Here is a 21,651-nt window from a genome sequence, read left to right on the forward strand (position 1 = left end):
TGAGCGACGTCACGGCGGCGCAGGCGTGATGGTCGGTGGGTTGTCTTGCTGCAGGGTTATCGACACAGCGCGGAGAGGCTAGGGTCGCAACTTGCCGTTCTGCTGCCATGCATACTTTGCCAGCCTGCGCATAGAGCGTAGCGTAACATCCACGGTTTCGGTTCGATACTTGCGTTAGAATGTATAATCTGCATTTTATTTCGTATGTAACAAACTAAAAGTATTACTTTTTAGGTGTAAGTATATTTAGTATAATTTTTTTATAAATGAAAGAGGAAAAAGCGCGGTGAAATGCAAAACTTTTTAAGGCACACCATGTTTTTAGTTGTTGGTAACCCTTACTGAAGTTTTAGAAATAAATTTTAGAAAATTATGATATTATTTTTTTTCAACAGATAAGGAAAAATATATATCCATATAATTCCATGTTTGTCGTTAAAGGCGACTAAGTGATAAGCTTATAAACTTTAAATACTTCTTAAACTTAGGCGATGGGCTAGCAACCTGTCACTATTTGAATCTCAATTCCATCATTAAGCCTAACAGCTGAATGTGGCCTTTCGTCTTTGCGAGACCGTCGGCTCTGTTTATCTCGTACTTTAAGGGCTATAGACGTGATTAAGAACCATACTGAAATAGTGATAAGTTCTTACTCACAACAACATTATCGCAAAACTTTATAATATTTTGATGATATAAAAACATAAGTGCAGTGATATATGTAGGTACTAAAGTACACGCATCAGATACCTATATTACCTACCTATGTGAAAAAATATCTTTAACTTAATATCTATAAATATAACTCTCTTTCCCATGGATGTCGTAAAAAGCGACTTAGGGATAGATTTATAAACTTGGGATTCTATTTCAAGGCGATGAGCTAACAACTGTCACTATTTGAATCTCAATTCTATCGTTAAGCTGAACTTGGCCTGTCAATCTTTCAAGAATGCTGGCTGTGTCTACTCCGCAAGGGATAAAGACGTGATTATATGGAAGGATGTATGAAATAATTACAATGGCATTATAAGTTGAATTTATGCTAGAAGTTGGAAGAAGTAATTTTCAGGATCAAGAGCTTCTCATGCGACAATGTAAAGGAAACTCTTTGGAAGTCTCGAGTGTGATTTTCATTTAAAAGATTAAAAACGTGTAGCGCCATCTTTGGGCATTTGGTCAAATCAACAAAATGCTTGTGCATTGTTTAGATTCCAAATAAAAAGCATTCTTAGCTTCTTATTCAACTTTTAAAATAAAGTTCATAATTCTTTACAGACCTACTAAACTCTATTACTCTATTAAAGGTTAGCAAGAAGGTACCTTTAATTGAATTTTTAAGTTCAAAAAAGTTGTAGAATAAAACTAACATTTCCTGACACATCTTTATTTTATTTCTAACACAACATTTTTAAATTTTGGAAATAAAACAACAACGTAATTAATTACCAATATAAATAAAAAAAAAAAGCGATAATAATACTAAATAATCATTTTATTCACGAATGACTAAATTGCAGATGGTACATCAATAATAATAAATCTAAGGATGGTGTACTTACTATACTTAGCTCATACAATAATTCGTGTCCATGATAAACATTTAAGTGACTTTTTTCCAAAAAGTTTTAGGTATTGGCACAATGCGCTAAGTGACCACAGTAAAAAAACCCCTCGCTGGCCTTTAATTTCAAAGAATATTATTTAATAGAAAGTCAAATTGTGTAGATACAAAATTAATAAATGATGAATTTATTCAGTCAAATATATTGATAACCCAAAATGCCCAATAAATACTTAATTAAAATCTAAATATTCATTTTAAAAAGAAAGATCTGAGAAAATATCTTAAGTGATAAAATTTGTCACTTAATCGAAGTGTGCCAATTACATAATGGAGTTAAGTCGAACATCTATAATTTAAATTTTATAATATTTCTATCACTTTTAAATTACTATAATATACTAAAATATTAATTTTAGGTATATTATAAAACATCTCACTTGGGAATTCAGCAGGTATTTCTATGCTCTATCACATAACATTTAGGATAACTTGGTTCTTTTCAATTTTAATTTAGTCATTTTGAAAATAATTGTCTACACAAACGTGTGGAAATAATTAAATGATATTTCTTCTAATAGGTGTGTTTGTTGTAAGTGAAAATTCTTGCTTATAAAACTTATACTTTTTAAACGTTTCATATCATCGTACAGAAACCATAATTATTACCTATTACTATCTACCTTTTATAAAATAAGGGATAGATACCTGTGTATTTCTATATTTGAGATTTGTAAACAAAAATAATCAGAATAAGGCGTTATGATTTGTTGAAGAGTTTTTTTTACTAGGAAAATAATTTAGAAAGATTGTCAAACATGAAAAAAAATTTATTCATATTGTTCCACACACCGTTTAATTGTTTTCAAAATTCTCCTGCTACCATCTACATAATCAGCCTCTCTTTCGTTGTTTCAAACCTTCACGTTTTAAACCCCATTTTTTGTCATATATTGAAAATAAACAAAATTAACTCAAAACTGTTGATATTACTTTTTGGTACATATTTCTTTTGTTTGGTATATATATATTTTTAGTATACTTATAAGTAGGTAGTTTAGTAGGTACCTGGCATGGCAGATGGTTTGGCATGAGTAGCTAGTCATCTAAGAAGTTTCTTTAAATGACACATCTCTTAATTGGAATAAAAGCAGTCGTGATAAACTCATAAACATAACTAACTTAAAAATAACGTTAATCCGTTTTTATGTTATAGTAAGTATTATGACGGATATATTCGCCAAAAACGTTCTTTTCAAAACTGGGTAGGTAAGTATGTGTTTTTACGTTATCATAAACATATATTTTCTATCGATTTATAATAGGTATAATTTTTTACGTTTCGTTCACACTTCAGACATTCAATCAAGCTATCTACCAATACATTAGTATTCTATAACACATAAATATAGCTTTACTCATTTCAGTGTCGTTCTTACGACAATTCATAATCTGCTATGTATACTTACATAAATATTATTTTATATAATAATTCAGTTACAGTACTTAAAACTTCAAGGGGACGGTTCAATATGTGAACAGAAATACGATTATTTGTCCCTTGTTTTAGGGCAAAAAAATGGGTAAATATATGTAGTTATTTTTATAAAATGTTGTAGATGTTAAAACATAAAGTCATGTAGAAGTATAATATAATATTATGGTTAATATTTATGGTGTAAAAATATAGCATATCATAAGTAGTAAACACCATAAATATAGGCACTGACTTTTTTGTTGGCAAATAAAAATATTCTTTGAACGATTCATAAATATATTATGTTTGTTGTCTCTTTGAAATTCCTATCGTGATATCATTTCAGTTCTAACAATACCTGAAATTCATTTAGCTTGTTTACAAGACAATGATACATGAATAGTCTACATGTCACCTTAATGATATCACGAAATTTGGAATATAAGTATGTGCGATGATGTGGTCACTCGCATTATTAAATGTCACCTTTATTTTATAAACTATACGATAAATAATTATGAATGTGATAGTCAGTACCCTAATAATGTCGTTGAAACAGGCCGGTATGACAACAACTGCATTACATTCATAATCAGTCCGTCAAAATAATTAAATCCCTTCATGAGCTATCTAAAAAACAAAATTATTAACAGTGCTTTAAAATTGAAAAAGGGAAAAGGTCTTATAATAAATATAGCATCAATTATTTTCTAAAGTTACACATGATGTTCAAAATTGCAACAAAAATAGGTACCTTACGAGGTAAACAGAAAAATTTTACTGATAGCATTGAGTACAATAACAATACTGTCCACAAATTAGTAGCAGTCAAATTCTGCGGATGGCGGTAACAAAAAATGGGAGTAATTAACATTCGTTGCCACCTCGACCTGTCACGGACAGTGCGTAATAAAAGTCTATATTTAGTTGGAGCATAACTTGGTAACTAGGTGGTTAAAAATATATACTCGTAGCTAAACTATTAAAAATGGCACGGTATTAACTTACATTTTGTAATAAGTACGAAGCTCTTCTAGGAAGATTGACTAGTTTCGCAATAAATATAATAAAACTCTACAGAAAAAATGTTCAGTGATTTATGTATTATGGAAAACATCTACTTGCTCGCAACTAGGCATTTGGTTATAAGTACTGGCTTTTTTTTTCAAAATAATATTTGCCTGTTACCGAAAATTTGGTATTTTATTCAATTATCGTACTTTCCATTCTTTTTCAGTTAGGTTCAAGGATGGATCGTTAAACGTGGCTTCCTTCTCCGAGAACCTATTTATTACTATAACGTCATTAGTAAATCCGTAATAAACAGTACGTACATGAATCTGACAAATACATATAAAAAGATAATTACAAAAAATACTGTCTTTTAAGTAAACAGAAGTGATATCAAAATAAACTTAATCCAATCGAAGACATAATTTATATGAATAAAATAGTGTATTAGAATAAATCACACAATTTGAGCTAGCCCCAAACTATATTTGAAAGGTTTTTAGATAAATTAATTATTTTTATTTTATCCCACAGAAAGCGCTTGTTTACCAGAATTTTGGTAAGGTTATACTCGTAACTTAAAATTGTACAATGATATTACCGATTAACTTTAATTTCCTCGAAATTTGATTTCGGTTTCCCTTCATCTATGAATATAAGATACTTATTTCATAAAATGCATTTTATATATAATATTATACTGAATAATTTAATATTTTATTCATAATAATAATATATTTCATATTTAAAGTTTGGATTAAATTCATAATTTTGTTGGCAGCAACATAGCAAGGGCCATTAAATGTTCCAAAATTTGCTTAGTAAATAATTAGCTTATTAAATTTATCACCGTTAAATTAATATACGAAAAATGATATGTCGAAATATTTTAAGGACCTAACGTACAAAACTTGAATGTTTTTGTATAATATTAAATATATAGTATAATAAGTAATGCTAAATATATTATTAAACATAAGGTATCGCGATGTAAAGTAGGCCATATGTTATAATAATCTTTTAAAAAATCAGTACTTGCAAACGGAGTGTTACGTGATAAGGATTACTTACTTTTTACTAGGGCTAACCTTAAATTTTTGATTATTCACTTTCGTAGACAATAATCAAAGCCCACGCCAACACTCGATTAGAAATTGCACACGAATCGATAAAAAGTAAAATGTAAATTAGAACAAACCACAAACCTAATTGTTAGAAACAAATTGCACTCTATTTTGGAATGTGCTGGGTAGAAGGCGGCTTACTTTAGTTTCTAAACTTTTAATAGATCTCAGGTGCGTAGTTTAAGTACTCCATGCATTACATGAGTGTACTAAATACTAACAGATACAAAATCGTATCAATATGATTATGAGAACAAGTTGTACAAATATTGGATTATTCACCTGAAAGGTTTTGATTGAGAAAGGTCACAATCAAGAGATCAAATCGATCAATTATTATTATCATGAAGTAAAAATAAAAGAATGTACAACATCACAAAAATTGTTATGTAGGTGTATGAAGCACAAAAACTACACAATACATAAATAAGGAAATGACAAAAAGCCTCTAGCGATCGCGGAACATCGACGGCCATCAACATTTTTTGGTGATTTCTTCAGACTTTATAGCCGAAGCGAAAAACGACAAAAGGTACCAGACGTCTGAATGACAGCAGATCAATTTTTTTTTATATAGATCATAATTACCATGGCCGCCAAATCGTGACCAAAAGTTGTTTACAAGAAAAATTGCCTTACAAAAAGCAGTGGCCGGTCACGAGACATAAGTGGACGAGAGCCACTTGGCTCGTATTCATCTTGGGCCACTCCAGCACAGGGCATCATTCTTAGTGGCCTAGTAGACGAAGAGGCCCCACAACGACGGCATTGGGTTCTTCTAACGTCCAGAGGTCTTCGCCACCACCAAACCCCATCTGAGGACTCGTCATAACCAGCCTTGTCTGACCCTGAGTCGTAGCCTTTACTGCTTCCCCAAGCTTTGTCGGACCATGTCGATGTTTCGCTATCGCAAGGTGTGACTGGAGCACTCCGTGTGTATTTAGGTTCTTGAAGCCTATTTCTTTCTTCTGATAAAGACCCGCGTTTCTGCAATATAAGTTTAAGATTGGCAATGAATATTCTTAAAAAAGATAATTGTTCTTCATTGAGGTATAAATATTATGAACTTAACAGTTGAGTAAATTTACATAGTAATGTTTTTACTGTTATCTTTGAGCAATAAAGATCTCGAGTCGAGTATTGGCTACAAATAAAAACGGGTCGGGAATATGTTCTGCCTCCTCTCCAAAGAAGCAAGGATGCAATATTAACACCAGAAATATTATTCAAGCCCACTTATCGGCAAAAGATAGTACTCGTACCTTCATGATATCGAAGATAGGCAGTTTGAAGCGTCACACCTCCTGTAGGAACTTTACTGGACACACGCCCTGGCGGTTGTCGCCGGAGCGGATCATCACCATCCCATCAACCTCATCACCAACCTATATTCCAGACATAATTTTATTAATATTTTAGAGAAAGGAAATATAATGGAACGTAAGCTTGAATTCTGCCAAAAGTTAGTTAGAGAACCGATATCACAGGTATCTGCAATTATTGAATTAATTTTGGAAAAATATTTCTTTATATCGAATAGACTTACCTGGATAACTATTTGATCGCGCAAGAGCATCAACCCATTATCACCATCGGATACCTGGAATTAAATAGCAAATTCTTATTGTTTTGCCGACATTGTACTAGGTATACAGTTCCATAACACTAGTTCCACAATAAGACAGATAGTTTAAACTTAATTCAGAAGATAAAGAAACCACTTCCCAACATGCGGAAAAATAAGTTAAATACAAAACTTGCCTGCAAATTGTGTGTGACTTGCAACGGTCTTTCTCCGGCTTGAAGTTTAGTGCAGTACTTAGAAGGGAAATATCCAATCTTGCCGAGGCACTTGCCCTTCCACCAGTCAGGGTCGGAGGTGTCAATGACCGTGACCTTGTACCCAGCCTTTAGGTCAAGTTCATCAGCGTGACGAGACTTGAAGTTGTAGAGAATCACGTACAAGTTCGTTGGTAGCAGACGTTGGTGCTTCTGGAAATTTCGATAATATGTGTTTTGCACAATCCATATTTCTCATACTAAGTAATGTTATAAATGCGAAAGTCACTTTGTTACGCATTAATGGCTTAACCATGTGATTGATTTTATATTTTTGTAGCTCAGCAGGACATAGAAACTAGTGACATTAGAAAAGATTGAAGGAAAAAAAATGGATAAAGGATTTAAACACTCCGATTTTTGGAAACAATAGCTACCTATATGGAACGATTTTGCAATATCCTATAAGATTTTTCTCATTGGGATTGAACAGTTCCGATCTTCAACTTCTTCGGTAAGAAGAAAAAACGAAACACTAAATAAAAATATCCTTTAAAAAGAGAAATTAACCACTTACGCCAGTTTGCTTGACAGGTGACGGGCATGGACTTGCGCTATTCGAAGACAGGCTCTTGTCAGGCTCATCAGGCAGTTCCACGCTACTCATTCGACCCCCACGGGCACTCAACAACTTCCTGCTATGTACTGGCGACGATGGAGCTGCACATCAGGGTAAATTCTTATGACAACGTCATGTTTTTAAGTATAGATAACTTGCTTCGGAACAAATTTTCACTCAAACTGTGCAAAGATCAAATCATATATTGGATAGGTTAGGCTTTAGCAGGATTCGTAAAGTAAATTTAGTAATTTTCGTTCTTTTTTTTAAATTGAATGCTCACTAGGTTGTTCTTCCATATTTCCCTTTCTGACTCGTGGAACACAAGTGGTTCACCTAGGTGTTCTAATTTCTATTAGCTTTTAGCTTTTCATGTGAAAATTCAAAATATTATACATGCAGAGAATGTACAAACATAGGTCTGTACAAACAATCTAATGTACAAACTATCGAATTAGTGAAATATCTAACGTTTTCAGAACTGCAATTATCTAGTTTAAAAAGTGGTAGAATTCTACGTGCAAGTTTTTAGTTTATTATCATTTAAATACTACGTTTGTTTCATGCCATTATGTAACAATGCTTTACTTGGAGATTTGATTTTTATTACATAAAACCGTGTAACGTACATGAAAACGTGTATTTGCAAATCGAGTGATTAGTTACTCTATGTAAGCCATGTCTCATGTTAAGCATTCTGCATTTACCTAGAAAAACAAAAGACAACATAAATTGCATGCAATGTATCGATAAACAGAAATTTTACGAATTCTAATTTGAGATTTCTAGATGTATGATCGGTAATGAGATTGAAATCGAATTTGCCAATGATTGTGAGTTCTTGTTTCCAATGTTGAATTTCAATATGTACTTATATATTTCAATCGTCGCAAAGTGTCTGTTTCTCGCTCCCAATATATGTAGATTAGTACAACGGCACAAGTCGAAAGCAGAAAGAACACTGCACCGTTCATGTTCACCTTTTTAACGACGACGAAAGCGCACCACAAAAGTAGTTTCTAAACAATATAAATCATGAGTAACCTATTCTATGACACACAAGCTAAGCCAAAGGAGACCAGGAGGATAACATGGCTTGTGCTCACAACAATTTGACACATATCCGGAATCCAAAGAACCCATAAGGTAATTAAGAATTACACGATAATAAATATCTGTTTAGAACGTGATCTAACTCTTGATTCAAATTTAGTGAATATCAGACAATTTATTGCAAATATATCTCAAAATGGAGATTGTACTATACATAACATTGAGCTAGAAGCTAAAAACAAAAAGAGTGTTGAAGCTAAAGGTTATTTGGATCCAGGCAAGGATATTACTGGCGATTCGTACAGAGTACTCTGCTGCCCTGTGAGGGCTGGTCGCGGGCCGGTCGTCGTCGAAGCTCCCCGCATTCCGGCGAATCCAGGGAAAGGCTCTTCATCCTAAGGTTCAACTTTTGACGTCTCGGCGAGTGCGGCGCTATAACAGTCACAGAGCATCACTGACGCCATCCATTGAAGCTCACAACCCTGACGTCTGATGGTTCATGAGTTCACTACGTTATGCAAAGAAGATTTGATTATAATGGTCATATATTTACAAATAAATTCGTTCGATGGTGATTTTTTTAATGATATTGACAAGTCTCTGATACTAGATTGATATCATTCAAAATCTACATGAATATTCTGTAACAAGTTTTAACGTGTTGTTATTTCAAGTAAAGAGAACTATACCACAAATTATTAAAAATTGTTAGATTATTTTACAAAAATCTTGATAATTAAAATTAAAAAATTAAAGAACATGTTGTGGTAGAGTTCTCTAGTGGGTTAGTTAAAAGTGTAAATATACAACACTACATACAGGCAAACAATCATTTGAAGATACAAAAATTTCCACAGTGTAAGAGTGCGTAAGCAATGCAAATTAGTAAAATTCTTAAAAATAAATAGGAAACATACCAAAAATAAGTTGCCTAAGAATTCAATATACCTACTCGAGACAAAACCTATGATTTAAAATGCATAAGACTACATAAAGTGAAGGCTATTGCATTAAATGATTTAATGATGTTTCAAGTGACTACGTAACGTAAAATATTGATTATTAGCCCGTCATCAGCAGCGTTCTTTGAGTACCATAACAGAAAAGTGACATCATGGATGTGGTTGGACAACAAAATTATCATTTATGCAATGATTCTGTTAATACATAGAAGATCTACGGGGATTCGCTTAGATACGATGTCTTTGGTACCAGGTGAGGGACTGGTGCGGTCTGCCTGCCTCAACATTTGGGCACTCTTGGAGTTCTTCATTGACCCTGTGTGGACAAGTAAATGGGTACGAGTCTATAATTATTTTTATAAACTAACAGTATGCACTAAGTTTGTTGCCTCTTCTGTTCAAAGCCCTATAAACTTGGACTAAACAAATGGGAAAAGTGTCATTAAAAAGCAAAACGAAAACAAACACATCGATTGAATAAAACAGTGGTGGGAATTGCAGTGTTAAATTTGAACAATTAGTAGGTGTTGACGTTGCATTTGTTAGTTCGCTCGGCGTGAGTTGGGATTCAAATGGAATTGTGAGTTAGTGATTTGAGAAGCGTTTAGATATGTTTGACAGTTCTGTGCTTTTTAGTGGAAAATTATCAAAGTTTCATTTAAAAATGGTATCGGCCCAAGAAAAATCATGCAGTCAGCGCGCAGCGCCAAGCCATGCATCACTTACATCAAAACGCCCGATTGTAGAAAAGACGAATCCGAATTGAATATATCGTGAATAAGTGCAAAACGAGGGAAAAATTAGAAAATAAAGCTTAGATCTGAATTTTATTGTAACAGTAACAATATACATATCACAGTACGCGGGGCGCTTCGGGGTGATTATAATAGAGACATCAGAGGCGGCTTGGGACAGGCCGAGCGCCGGCTGAGTCAGCGCTCTCGACTACGAGGCTTTATGATCAATGAGCTCGTTCCGTGAGATAAAAGTCACTATTCATTTTTTCTTGCGAACACTGGCCGTGGACTTTAGAATCGATGGCGGAGGGTCACCGTTCTCATTAACGAAACATAGGGGCTGTCCGAAAGGTCGCGTCGTTGTCTGCTCCGATTCTGCAAAGATACGCGTCAAACAAAACGAAATAAATAAATAAAAAAAAAACAAAACGTACAAATTAATAAAAACAAGGAAAAAAAAACAAATAAGTGGGTTGGGGATATAGATTGTACTTAATGACTTCCATTGATTTCCCTAAACAATGAGATGATAGACCCTGCGGAAGGACTGGTTCAAGCAGCTAGGGTGTGTTTGCCGAGCTTCGTCTAATTTTAGTCCTAAAAACTAAACTAACATTGCAATCGCGAAACTAAAAGATAAAAAATAAATAAATATATTGAACACACAATGAAAACGAGGCACCGAAACCCAATAAGACGGGACAAACAAAGCTTTATAATTCACAGCTGTGAGGCTGAGAGGGCGTTGCGCTATGGCAGCCGTGGGCGCGTACTTTCTGGTAGAGAAATGGACCGGTGCTGCGGCGATCCGCGGCGAGACCGTGAGCCCCACATGGACAAACTCTTGACGCCGGCGAAGAGTCGCCGCCGCACTCCACCGTCGGCCCGCGGCACCCCGCCTACCGACAACACCGACGTCGACGCTCAGTTCCGACCGCACCCCGCCCCCCGCCCTGCGCCCGCGACTATACCAATGCGTGCAAACAACTTCACACTACTGAAAACGAGTGATCTGAGTGAAGCTGCCTAAAGGCTGAAGTCGATTCGTGGTTGCTTTCTTTCGCGCGGTATTTCCTCCGTTCGATGTTGCTTTACGAAATAAAGTGCACGATAGCCATCTCTTACTACTTTTTAATTTTTTATCTAGTCTGGTTAGTCATACAAATCTAAAAATTCTACTTATATTAAAAAGGACCTATAAATGTTCTACGAATGTATATAAAAACGGCAGATGCTTTAAAGCGCGAGACGGCGTGCACTTTATTGCGAAGCAACGTCGGGATGACTGGAATACTCGTGTAAAAGAGCATCCTCGAAGGACGGTAGCCTGGCCTACGGCGCGGCTGGAGCGGAGAAGCGAGCGAGGTCGGGTGCGGCGCCACACCTGAGCTGGAGGAGACCGGTTGCGGCGCGACGGCCAACCCGCCGGACGGCCGGGCCGGTGAACGCGCGGGCGGCGTCTCCTCCGGCGCCGACACCCGCACTACCGGGCCCCCACGAGATTCCCCGCCACCCGGCTTCGCTATTTCGTTGGCCCGCTTCAGAACTTGGTAGGTCTGATCCACTTCCTCCTCTGAGCATCAAATGCGGTTAAAGACAAACGCGATCGCCAAAACGAGGGGCACATGTATCATTTGTTAAAATGTGCGGAGTAAGATTTATGATTGTTAGTACCCTATCGCTAATTGTATGTAATACTGTTGAATGCTCGGCTTCTGATAATGAAGGGGCCTAGGGGATCACTCCTGACTAATACTGTACCCTCGTCATTGTAGCTATCGAAATCATCATCAAACTCGACCGACCCCTTGAAGGAGATGCGGGTGAGTCTCTGACCAGGCAGCCAGCCATCTTGCACTCCTGGATAAGGTTGTGTTCTTATCAAGATGTTGTATTCATGTTTAATGTTTGTAAGTTTGGCACTTTATGATGATTAAGCTGTGTATCTGTCAGTTTGGCTTTGCGTGTAAAAGCTTACTTTTTTGTATGTAAAATGTTTATAGCTTTTGACAATAATATTATTTTACTTCAGTAAGCCCTATCTACATGACTAACATAGCTGTCAAAATAACAGTCTAGGTAAACTTACCATTCCATCTGAAGGCATTAATCTATACATAGATAATGATAAAAATAATTTCATTTACCTACAAGCAATAAGTAGCGTTTTACAACAAGTTGACAAACGCGTTACTCCTGATCTAATTTAAAAGTTAAAAACACTTCTCATGATATTTTAATCACATATTATTGCAGAACTTATTAAAAATACACCTGCTTCAAAACGCATTAGATTTTATTATTAATGAAGGTATGACTACCGCTATATGTAGAAATACTGGACCATACATAACTCTGCATATTTTGGGTAAAATATCAAATCCAACTAGGAAATATATACCTACATATAATTTGATGACAAAGAAATCTTGTTGTATATCATATTAAAGCGATATAATTCTACCCATGGGCGATGCCTAATGCGATATTCTTTTCAATTAAGTAAGTAATGTTAAATTAGTTTCTACAATGTATGTAGATATGACATTTGTGTGACACGAATTAAATGCCTCGTCATGTCATCACGGAAGTAGGTATTATGATTACAAGAACATTAATGGTTTATATACATTTAACTTGATTAAATTTGGATTATTTGATCAGATGTCATAAGAGAGATGAAACTTTGAAAGTTTAGCACTTACGCATATACATTTTTAGCGCGTTTATTTATTTCTTGTAAACTCTTTATTGCACATATAAATAAATATGACAAATTATAAAACAGTTTAAAAGAAAATGTACAATGGCGAACATATCCCAATCGGGTTTTTTCCAGTCTACCAAAATAAAAAGGGAAATCCAAAACCAAAGAGGTAGCGCACATCAAAAGCATGGAGGATGCGTTATAATAATCAATTAATTACAAAAAAAATTGATTGAGTTTTTTAACTCTGTTCAGAATATTCTAATAGTAAGTTATAATTCAAATTAATGTCATATCTACATCCAATGTTAATTTTGAACGTCTAATTAACAAATAAAAAAATATATTGTCGATGAATTGTTACTTAAATTATTCTTACTTTCTTCGTCGAATGCCGTATCTTGGACTCTATGAGCCTCGATTTCCGAAGTGCTCTTCTGCCTGCGCAGGAGTCGTGATTTGGTCTGACACTTGCCAACTTGTGGCATGCAGTCCGTGTGGACGTTCATCTTGCAGAGACGGCATCGTAACCCTTGCCTGGTGTGCCCTAGGCAAAAAAAAATTACCTAAGTACCTGCATATCAAGCCTTTATTACTTACAGGGGAGAAAAAGCCAACAGATTCGAATGCCAATGTTGAATGAATTCAGCGAATGCGGAACCCGGTTTCCGGCGCCAATGAGATGTCGATGAGTGTCGACTAACGGATAGGCTTATTTACATGGGATTCTTCTTTTAGGCGATGGGCTAGTAACCTGTCGCTATTGGAATTTCAATTCTATCATAAAGCCTAACAGCTGAACGTGCCTATCAGTCTTTCAACACTGCTGGAATAGAACATAATAGACGTGATTATATAAATGAATGCATGAATGATAGAATTAAGATTCAAAAAACATGAATGTGCTTATCGCATTCACGGGAGTGATGGTGTGGTTCTATTCTTAACAACACAGAATATATCAAATTAACGCATTCTTTATCGCAACCGAAAAGTACTTCAACCAAAATAATATGTATAATTGATTGTTAAGAATACTCACAAACAGTTGAATTAAATATGATACTGGGATAGAATCGACCTTTAGAAAATTGACTGAAAATTGCCACAGGAACAATGCCCCTAGTAAAATTTTATATTATTTGCATAGATACAAAGAAGACCATCAAAGGCCACAATCAGAGAAAAGAAAAATATTTTTTTAAACGATCTCATTGGGGAGGAACCCGAAACCGTTGAAAGAGATTCAAGCAAAGAGACAGAAAAATATTTTTTAAAGGTTTTAATATTGCTAATTCATTTCAAGAAAAGTTAATAGCTATTATTTTTCAGAATACATAAAGTATAATTTAAAACAATTAGGTTAGTTAAAGTCATTAATCATTGACTACAAATATTCAAATAAAATTTATATTATATTATTATTTGTGGGTTTATGGGGTTCAGTGGCCTTACAAAATTACTTTGAAATCGGTCCCTATACATGTATAGTATACCTGTACATACCTATACATGTAAAGGCTAAAAGGTTGACGTCTAACCTAAAGATTGGTTACAAATGGTTGAAAATCGCGAAGAAAAATAACAGTCAATGAACTTGAAAAATGGATTTGTTCGTGCAAGGTACGAAAGATCAAATAAAGGAACCTACATTATTTCAATTTTCACGACAATGTGCCAGGTACGAAGCACGAACCGAGTTAAGCAAGCTTTTATACTTGGATGAATCATTGTTAAAATGTGACGAATTGGAATGCCACCACACTAAAACCTTTTCCACGAATAAAATATTTTTTTTCGCTAAGTTGGTTGGATGCTTGAGTAATTTATTAGGTCTTGAGGTCTTTGTTAAGTCACTAAGATTAGTTTAAAATCCCGAAGACTTTCTTTGCGATCTTTGAGATAACAAAACTAGCTGCGATTCGTCAATATCTATAAAACTTTGTGACATTATCTTACCTCTAAGCACTTGTGAGCAGACATCGCAAGGGGTAATTTTCTTGTAAGTGTATTCTTGGAAATTGTGAACATCCGAATCTCCGCGTGCGTCCCGAGCGGCTCCATTCCTCCTAAAACACAACATTTCACATTGAAATCATTTTGCTTACAATATAAACAAACATCGCATGAGATTGGTTTGTTATCGCTGAATCTGTTTTGGAAGCGAATGTTTACGCAACCTTTATCATACGCATTGAGCAATCAATGTTTCCCAAGTATATTCTTCTGTAGTGGGTCATTTATCACTGAGTACTCTATAGACTGTCACAATCAAGTTGTAATACACGTCATAGTATCGATCGATGACGTTGAAGGTCAAGGGGAGATAGCACGTGGAGTCGTCTGCGAGGTAGATGGTAATCATACAGACAAGGTATACTTAATGACCTCACCCGATCGAATAGCCCAAATTGCTCTACTCTACTATCTGACATGGAAATCATGGTATTGACTTTATACGTACAAATTGGTACTCGTAAATGATCATTTAATGATATATCGGGCATCAGTGATATGGGTTTAATATATTGATGGTACATGCAAAGTGGTACTACATTGTGACACAAATGCGCAAAGTTTTTGAAAAAATTGTTTAAAACATTAACACTTAAAAATTGAAATTAATAGAATTATCTTTTCATCAAAGAGTACAAAATGTTAAACCTTGCCCTATTTTTTTGAGCGCTATACTACTTACATATTCGCGCATTTGTAACACAAATTTACATAGTGATTATATTCACTATGTAAATCTGTCAGAATATTGGTGGATGTTGTTTAAAAGCGTACGGTATCTAATCAACATAAAATTCAGCAAAAAAAAAAAAAATAACATTTTTAACATACATTTCAGGACTGTTGTAGTGGGATGTCTAAACATGCTAAATGTGGGGTTTTGAAATACTACGTGTACAGAAACGACGAGCAAAGGAATCTTGAGGTAAGAAGACGCATGATATAGTCGCACACCTACAGGGCACAGTTACCTCATGGCCATTACCGTCGACACCGCGTGGTACATTTGATTTTTTCTTTTTTGTTGCAAGAAGAAGAAACAATAAAATGAACATGACACGAAAATGTGATTAGTACATACATTTTATAATGAATGTGCAAATTGTGATGTTATTTGAAGTTAATAACATTGGAAAAATAAATTCATTTTTACATCACACATTTATCATCAGATGATAATCTAAACGAAAGAATTCGTTAAATGTACGAAATTAACCAAATCAGTTGAAAAATTTATATTAATAAATAACACTTGAGTTTTATTAATATCCAAATATGAATATGATACGCTAAAATGTTAATGAAATGCATGAGCGTAGATGTGTGTATTATATTTCAAACGGAGAAAAGCTTTGCATCTAGGTTTAGGAACTGTTTATGTCTAAAAGTAATAGTGGGTTTTACCATATTGCCAAACCTTTACAAGCTGTCAATTCTCTGACTAAGCAAAATTTCTGTTACTGTCACTTAAACTTTGTATATTGTGGTCACCGTTATTGTTATTTTTAAATTCAACTTTGACAAAAACTCGTATCAAGACTATCGCACAATTCACACTTCAATTATCTTATTTGAAGTTATTATACCACTTGACGTGAAACAGTATCACTATTTTAGTGCATTCCCTGTTGCATTCTCAGCCGCTGAATCCAATACCCGCGACCCTCTAGAGACAGTATTTAACTGATATCTTACATGCTATACAGTAGCCTGCCAGACACTAGCGAAATGTATTCAATATTTTAGGCAAATACATAAGGTCTGATCAAGACATCCATCCTTTAATACATATGATCATGTCTCCTTCACGCAGGAGTAGGCAGAGACTGCATCTTTCCACGATCTCTTGTTCCATTCATCACAGTCGTTTATAACTCTCTTCATGCAAGCTCCTTAGTTTAAATTAAACTTGACCTGACCTTAAGCCAGGACGTCCCCGATTTGATCAAAGAACATTCATCTGGACATTCAAAGTTTTCATTCACACTCTCTTTGTATATTTGTTTATTCAACATACACTGTTTCGTCCGACAAAGGACACAGGGACTATTCACGCGAGCAGAGTCACATGCGAAAGCCAGTCATAATATAAATTGAGTGAATAGTGAATAGGCACTAACAAATAGACTGCAATATAATAATTGAAGTAGAATAATGATGCTTTCCACGACACTTTTGTATGCATCTCGTTATCTCGTAGTTCATTATTTACTAAGAGCACTCAGAATTTGTAGCCATCTGAACTGAATGTACACTTTGAAAATTTTCTCACAGCCGTTGTTTCAATTTTTAGATAAAATTGTAATGCATTGAATATTTATCGTAGTTAATCCGTAAACAGCATAAGCCATATTGGAAGTAAAAAATACAAATTAACTTGTTTTTTTTTTATTTTTCAGCTTCCTCAACGTTGGATATCAGCATGACGTCATTTATTGAATTACTTAGGTACTTAATCTCTGTCTGCTCTGTGAATGTTGTACAAGGCGACTAAATGACAAAAGCATTTTAATTAAATAAAAGAGTATCGAAATTCCCTACGTACGATTGGATTAGATAAGACCTCAGTCGTGGGAACCTCACCCGTATAAGATTATAGTCACGCATCCAGTTGCCTGAAATGTGTAGGTTTTCTCACTATGATAAAATTCTGTCGGCAGGTTGGATATTAACAACAATTAAAATATATGTAGGTAGCAGTTATAACTATCTCGACTAGCTTATAATAAACGATGTTCTAATTCGACTTGACTCTAACGTAACAATTGATTTTATGTGTCATACAGTCCAATTCGAATATTTTCAAAATTTATACTTTGGCGTACCTGAGACAACGCCCGCGTGTTATAGTTAATAGAACCTCTCATATATGATTTTAAGCCCTTTTATTTTATTTTTGACTTTCTTAAAGTTATTTACCAAATTTTCATCATAATTGGTTCTGTGCTTAAAAAAAAACGAAACTCATAATCAGTTTCATTAGTCCATTTTATATTTGTAACATATGTACTATACTCAATTGTAGCTGACCGCGCGTGACTTCAGTCTTGAACCTATGAATTCTGTACCCCGTGAGGGATAAATACGTACGAGTATAATATACAGATTACAATTGTATATTATAATACTTCGATACCTAAGTCGGACAGAAAATAAATCTTATTTCAATGCGTTCCTGAGATTAAGTGAAGAACGTTTGCAAAGGACTTAAAAAGAAGCCGTACCAATAACAGGGCCAAGCGGCCGGTTATTTCCTCGATAATCCCATTTGTAGACTTATAAGTGACATAATGCTCTTATTTTTGTGGTTTTTTATTTGAATTATATGTACTACCTACGGTTATATCCAATGGAACTTGAAATTCTACTCAAGTGCAAGGCAATTCAATTAATGTGGGAATAATAATTTATCTAAGTATTTCAATAAAGTTAGACTTTTACATTATAGGATTGACTACAAGTGAGTCCTATATTATTCCGATTCCTATGGTCTGAAGCTTTTCCCAAGATAAATGTTATTATTTAAAACAATTTTCGAAGAAGCTATCTACCGGTTCGCTTTAGTTAAACACTTGAGTGATTAAAATCGTGTTCAATTACGAACTACAACGTAGTTAAGTGGAATACCGTCGTCTATATCGAACGTAATGTTAGTTTCACATACGAGCAGCTCAGTATTGTTACATACGTACATAGAATACCCCTTTCCCAGAGGGGAAGGCAGAGTAAACAAATTTTTACTTGCCACGATTTCTGCATTCTTCTTTCGCTTCATCTTCATTCATCACTTAATGCTTAGTAATACTTTTTTTACGTTTTCAAGAAATATTTAGTAGCCATATTTAACATAATAAAAATAAATGTATAAGGTAACATTGAAAGAGAACATTGGTACTGTTATTTAAGTTACCTTTAATATGAACTTTTTTTTAAATGTATGAATTAGACGAAGGATACATTTGCCGTGTGGTTCCCGGCACCAATACAAAAAAGAATAGGACCACTCCATCTCTTTTCCATGGATGTCGTAAAAGCTGACTAAGGGGTAGGCTTGTAAACTTGGGATTCTTCTTTTAGGCGATGGGCTAGCAACCTGTCACTATTTGAATCTCAATCCTATCTTAAAGCCAGAAAACTGAACGTGGCCCATCAGTCTTTGCAAGACTGTAGACCCTGTCTACCCCGCAAGGGATATAGACGTGATTATATGTATGTATATGTATACATCGCTCATAATTAAAATTAGACTACGCAGCATTTATGCAAAATCTTAAACGTAAACTAAACGCCCATAATATCCATGCCAATGGCTAGGAACAGCCGATGCTAACGGATTTTTAAAAGGTTACCGTCAACAAGGTTACCCTAGCGCACTCTATAAACGTGCTACAGTAAAGTATGTTCCCGAGCTAAAACTTTGTCAAGCTGCTCAAGCAAGATGGCAGCAGGAAGTTTAAAATTTAGTGCAGCAAAGTTCGAGGCCTGTTTTATTTATAAATCAACACGGGCCTAGTTTTAAAAGTAAAGTCTTCGGAAGTATGATGCTCTTAACTCTGAGAAAGGATTAATATTGAATTTCAATTCTATCTTTGTTTTGGAATCTTTTGATCAAGGCATCTGAAACACGACTCTATTTGAAAAATTAAAGGGTTTTCTTTTTTACAACAGGAAACAGTCCCTAATATCAGATAACATCTAAATAACCGAAGGAGGAAAATGATACTAGTAGCCAGCGACTCGCGTATTTTATTTGAACAAATAAACAATTACTGTTATTTTATTATTTTGATTAAAGTAATGAAGCTTTTTTATCTAATCCAATCAAATGATCAATCGTAATAATAGTACAATTTTATTCATGAAAATCATGGTGACACAGATGTTAATCATCGTTTTATCAAATTTAGTTCAGCTATAACTATGTACATCCTACTTCGGTCATGTACCAGCACATAAGTTTGAGTGCTAACCGATTCTCTCACGGCGAATGAAAATATCGCGAGGAAATCTGCACATTCACTTAACTGGATGTGTGTAACAATAATCCAATATGAGTAGGTTCTTTTGCAAAGGTTAGATGGAAGACGCTCCGTACACAAACTGGCTGAGTAAGCCAAGGTCAAAGGCGCACCTCTTCATAGCATTGAGGATATAACTGGGACTAACGTCAGGAGGAAGATGTTACCGTTTGCATCATATTTATGATTTAACTTGTGACCTACATAGCAGCTGAGGATGAAACTGGGAGCACGAAAAATTGTGTGAGAATAAACCAAGTTTGTTGACCAATGTGAAGATAAAATAGAAAGGAATTCACGTCGTCCACAAATAATCCAAGTACCCAAGGAATACCCGTGAACTGCTTGGTTCAAAGACATGAGAAGAGCTATATTGAAGCCTAAAAAACCTGCGCAGGTCTTGCTTTTTCGTATCATTAACCCTAAAAACAAGTTTTATCTGGCCTTAGCCTTACCTAATACACGCAAAAATATTGTTATGAAAAAATAAAATAAAATTGATTGAATGACAAAAGATGAATATTGTAAATTGTGTCCGTTAATTGTAATTCATAATTCATACGGAGTTTGATAATTAATCTTATTAGATTATTCAAGACTTAAGAATTAGTCAAATGTAACGTACTTATCTGGTGGAGCAGCATGAGGGGGTGGTGCACTTGGAGGCTTCAGACTGCGGAAGGCTTTGAGCCACTTGTTCTTCATACTGCCGGCTGAAGATGAAGATAACTTTCGATCTACTGCTGCAGAACCACTATCTGCCTTAGCCGCAAAGAGCTCTCTCTGTGAACAAAGGATGATTGATATAATTGTCGTTTTTGATACAATTGTACCAAACTAAGCTATTGATTTTGAAAAGAGATGATATCCGGCAACGTTACTTTTATTTTTTGTAGGTACAGTAATGGCAGCCAATAAATATGCTCGCTTATGTTAGTTTGAACATAAATCAAAATTTAAATAAATATTAGTACCTTTTCTATTCAACGAGTGAAGCCACACAATTTACGCCAAAAAAAGAAAAATAAAATTATTGTTTAAAAGGATACATATTTATGTAACTGAAGTTTAGAGGGTAAACAAATAGACGTCATGCTTTATTACCGAGAAGTGAAAATTCGGAAGCGCCGCGTTGAATTGCTTAATAAAGCGTCAAAATTTAAGAGCCTGTCGCTTTCATTATTTAGTATAGTCATATTTTGCTGTGTATTTTATTATACAAAGCTTACGATTTCAGAGATCTGATGTCTATGTCTGGTAGATTTGAAGGATAGACCATTATTTTTAAATACTAGTCAAAAGCGTCTTTGAAATGCAAATTACTTAGACCTTATTGGACTGAAGTTACAAACGAGAAATGTGTCGAGACTCGAGTAACTAAGCCTGAGGAAACTCCCTAAAGTAATTCCCATAAGTTGTGCGATTTATTTCTCAAACGATAAAGGTATGACTCTAAATGTAAGTACCTAAAACAGAAAGGCCTCTTTCACTGGAACCGAAACGAACTGTCCAGCCCGTAAGCAATATTTTTCTCGATCGCATCATGGAGTATTCCCGATAGTATTCTCAAATGCTGGCTTGAAA

The 21,651-nt window shown here is 34.8% G+C and overlaps 1 protein-coding gene across 1 annotated transcript in view; it reads right to left on the reverse strand.

The window, feature by feature from the left end:
- Positions 1-1,494: 1,494 nt before the first annotated feature.
- LOC106133786 (uncharacterized) overlaps positions 1,495-21,651 on the reverse strand; it is a 98,471-nt gene continuing 78,314 nt past the window's right edge. The window contains exons 11-22 of the mRNA XM_060944984.1: positions 20,693-20,850; positions 16,021-16,065; positions 14,993-15,102; positions 13,413-13,580; positions 11,711-11,899; positions 8,931-9,059; positions 8,204-8,281; positions 7,533-7,675; positions 6,938-7,168; positions 6,723-6,776; positions 6,439-6,561; positions 1,495-6,163 (exon numbers count right to left, since the gene is read on the reverse strand). Of these exons, the coding sequence (XP_060800967.1) occupies positions 6,472-6,561; positions 6,723-6,776; positions 6,938-7,168; positions 7,533-7,675; positions 8,204-8,281; positions 8,931-9,059; positions 11,711-11,899; positions 13,413-13,580; positions 14,993-15,102; positions 16,021-16,065; positions 20,693-20,850 (1,395 nt within the window). The 3' untranslated portion in view covers positions 1,495-6,163; positions 6,439-6,471. The remainder of the gene's footprint in view (positions 6,164-6,438; positions 6,562-6,722; positions 6,777-6,937; positions 7,169-7,532; positions 7,676-8,203; positions 8,282-8,930; positions 9,060-11,710; positions 11,900-13,412; positions 13,581-14,992; positions 15,103-16,020; positions 16,066-20,692; positions 20,851-21,651) is intronic.

Source organism: Amyelois transitella, chromosome 7 (assembly GCF_032362555.1).
Source record: "Amyelois transitella isolate CPQ chromosome 7, ilAmyTran1.1, whole genome shotgun sequence".
NCBI lineage: Eukaryota > Metazoa > Arthropoda > Insecta > Lepidoptera > Pyralidae > Amyelois > Amyelois transitella.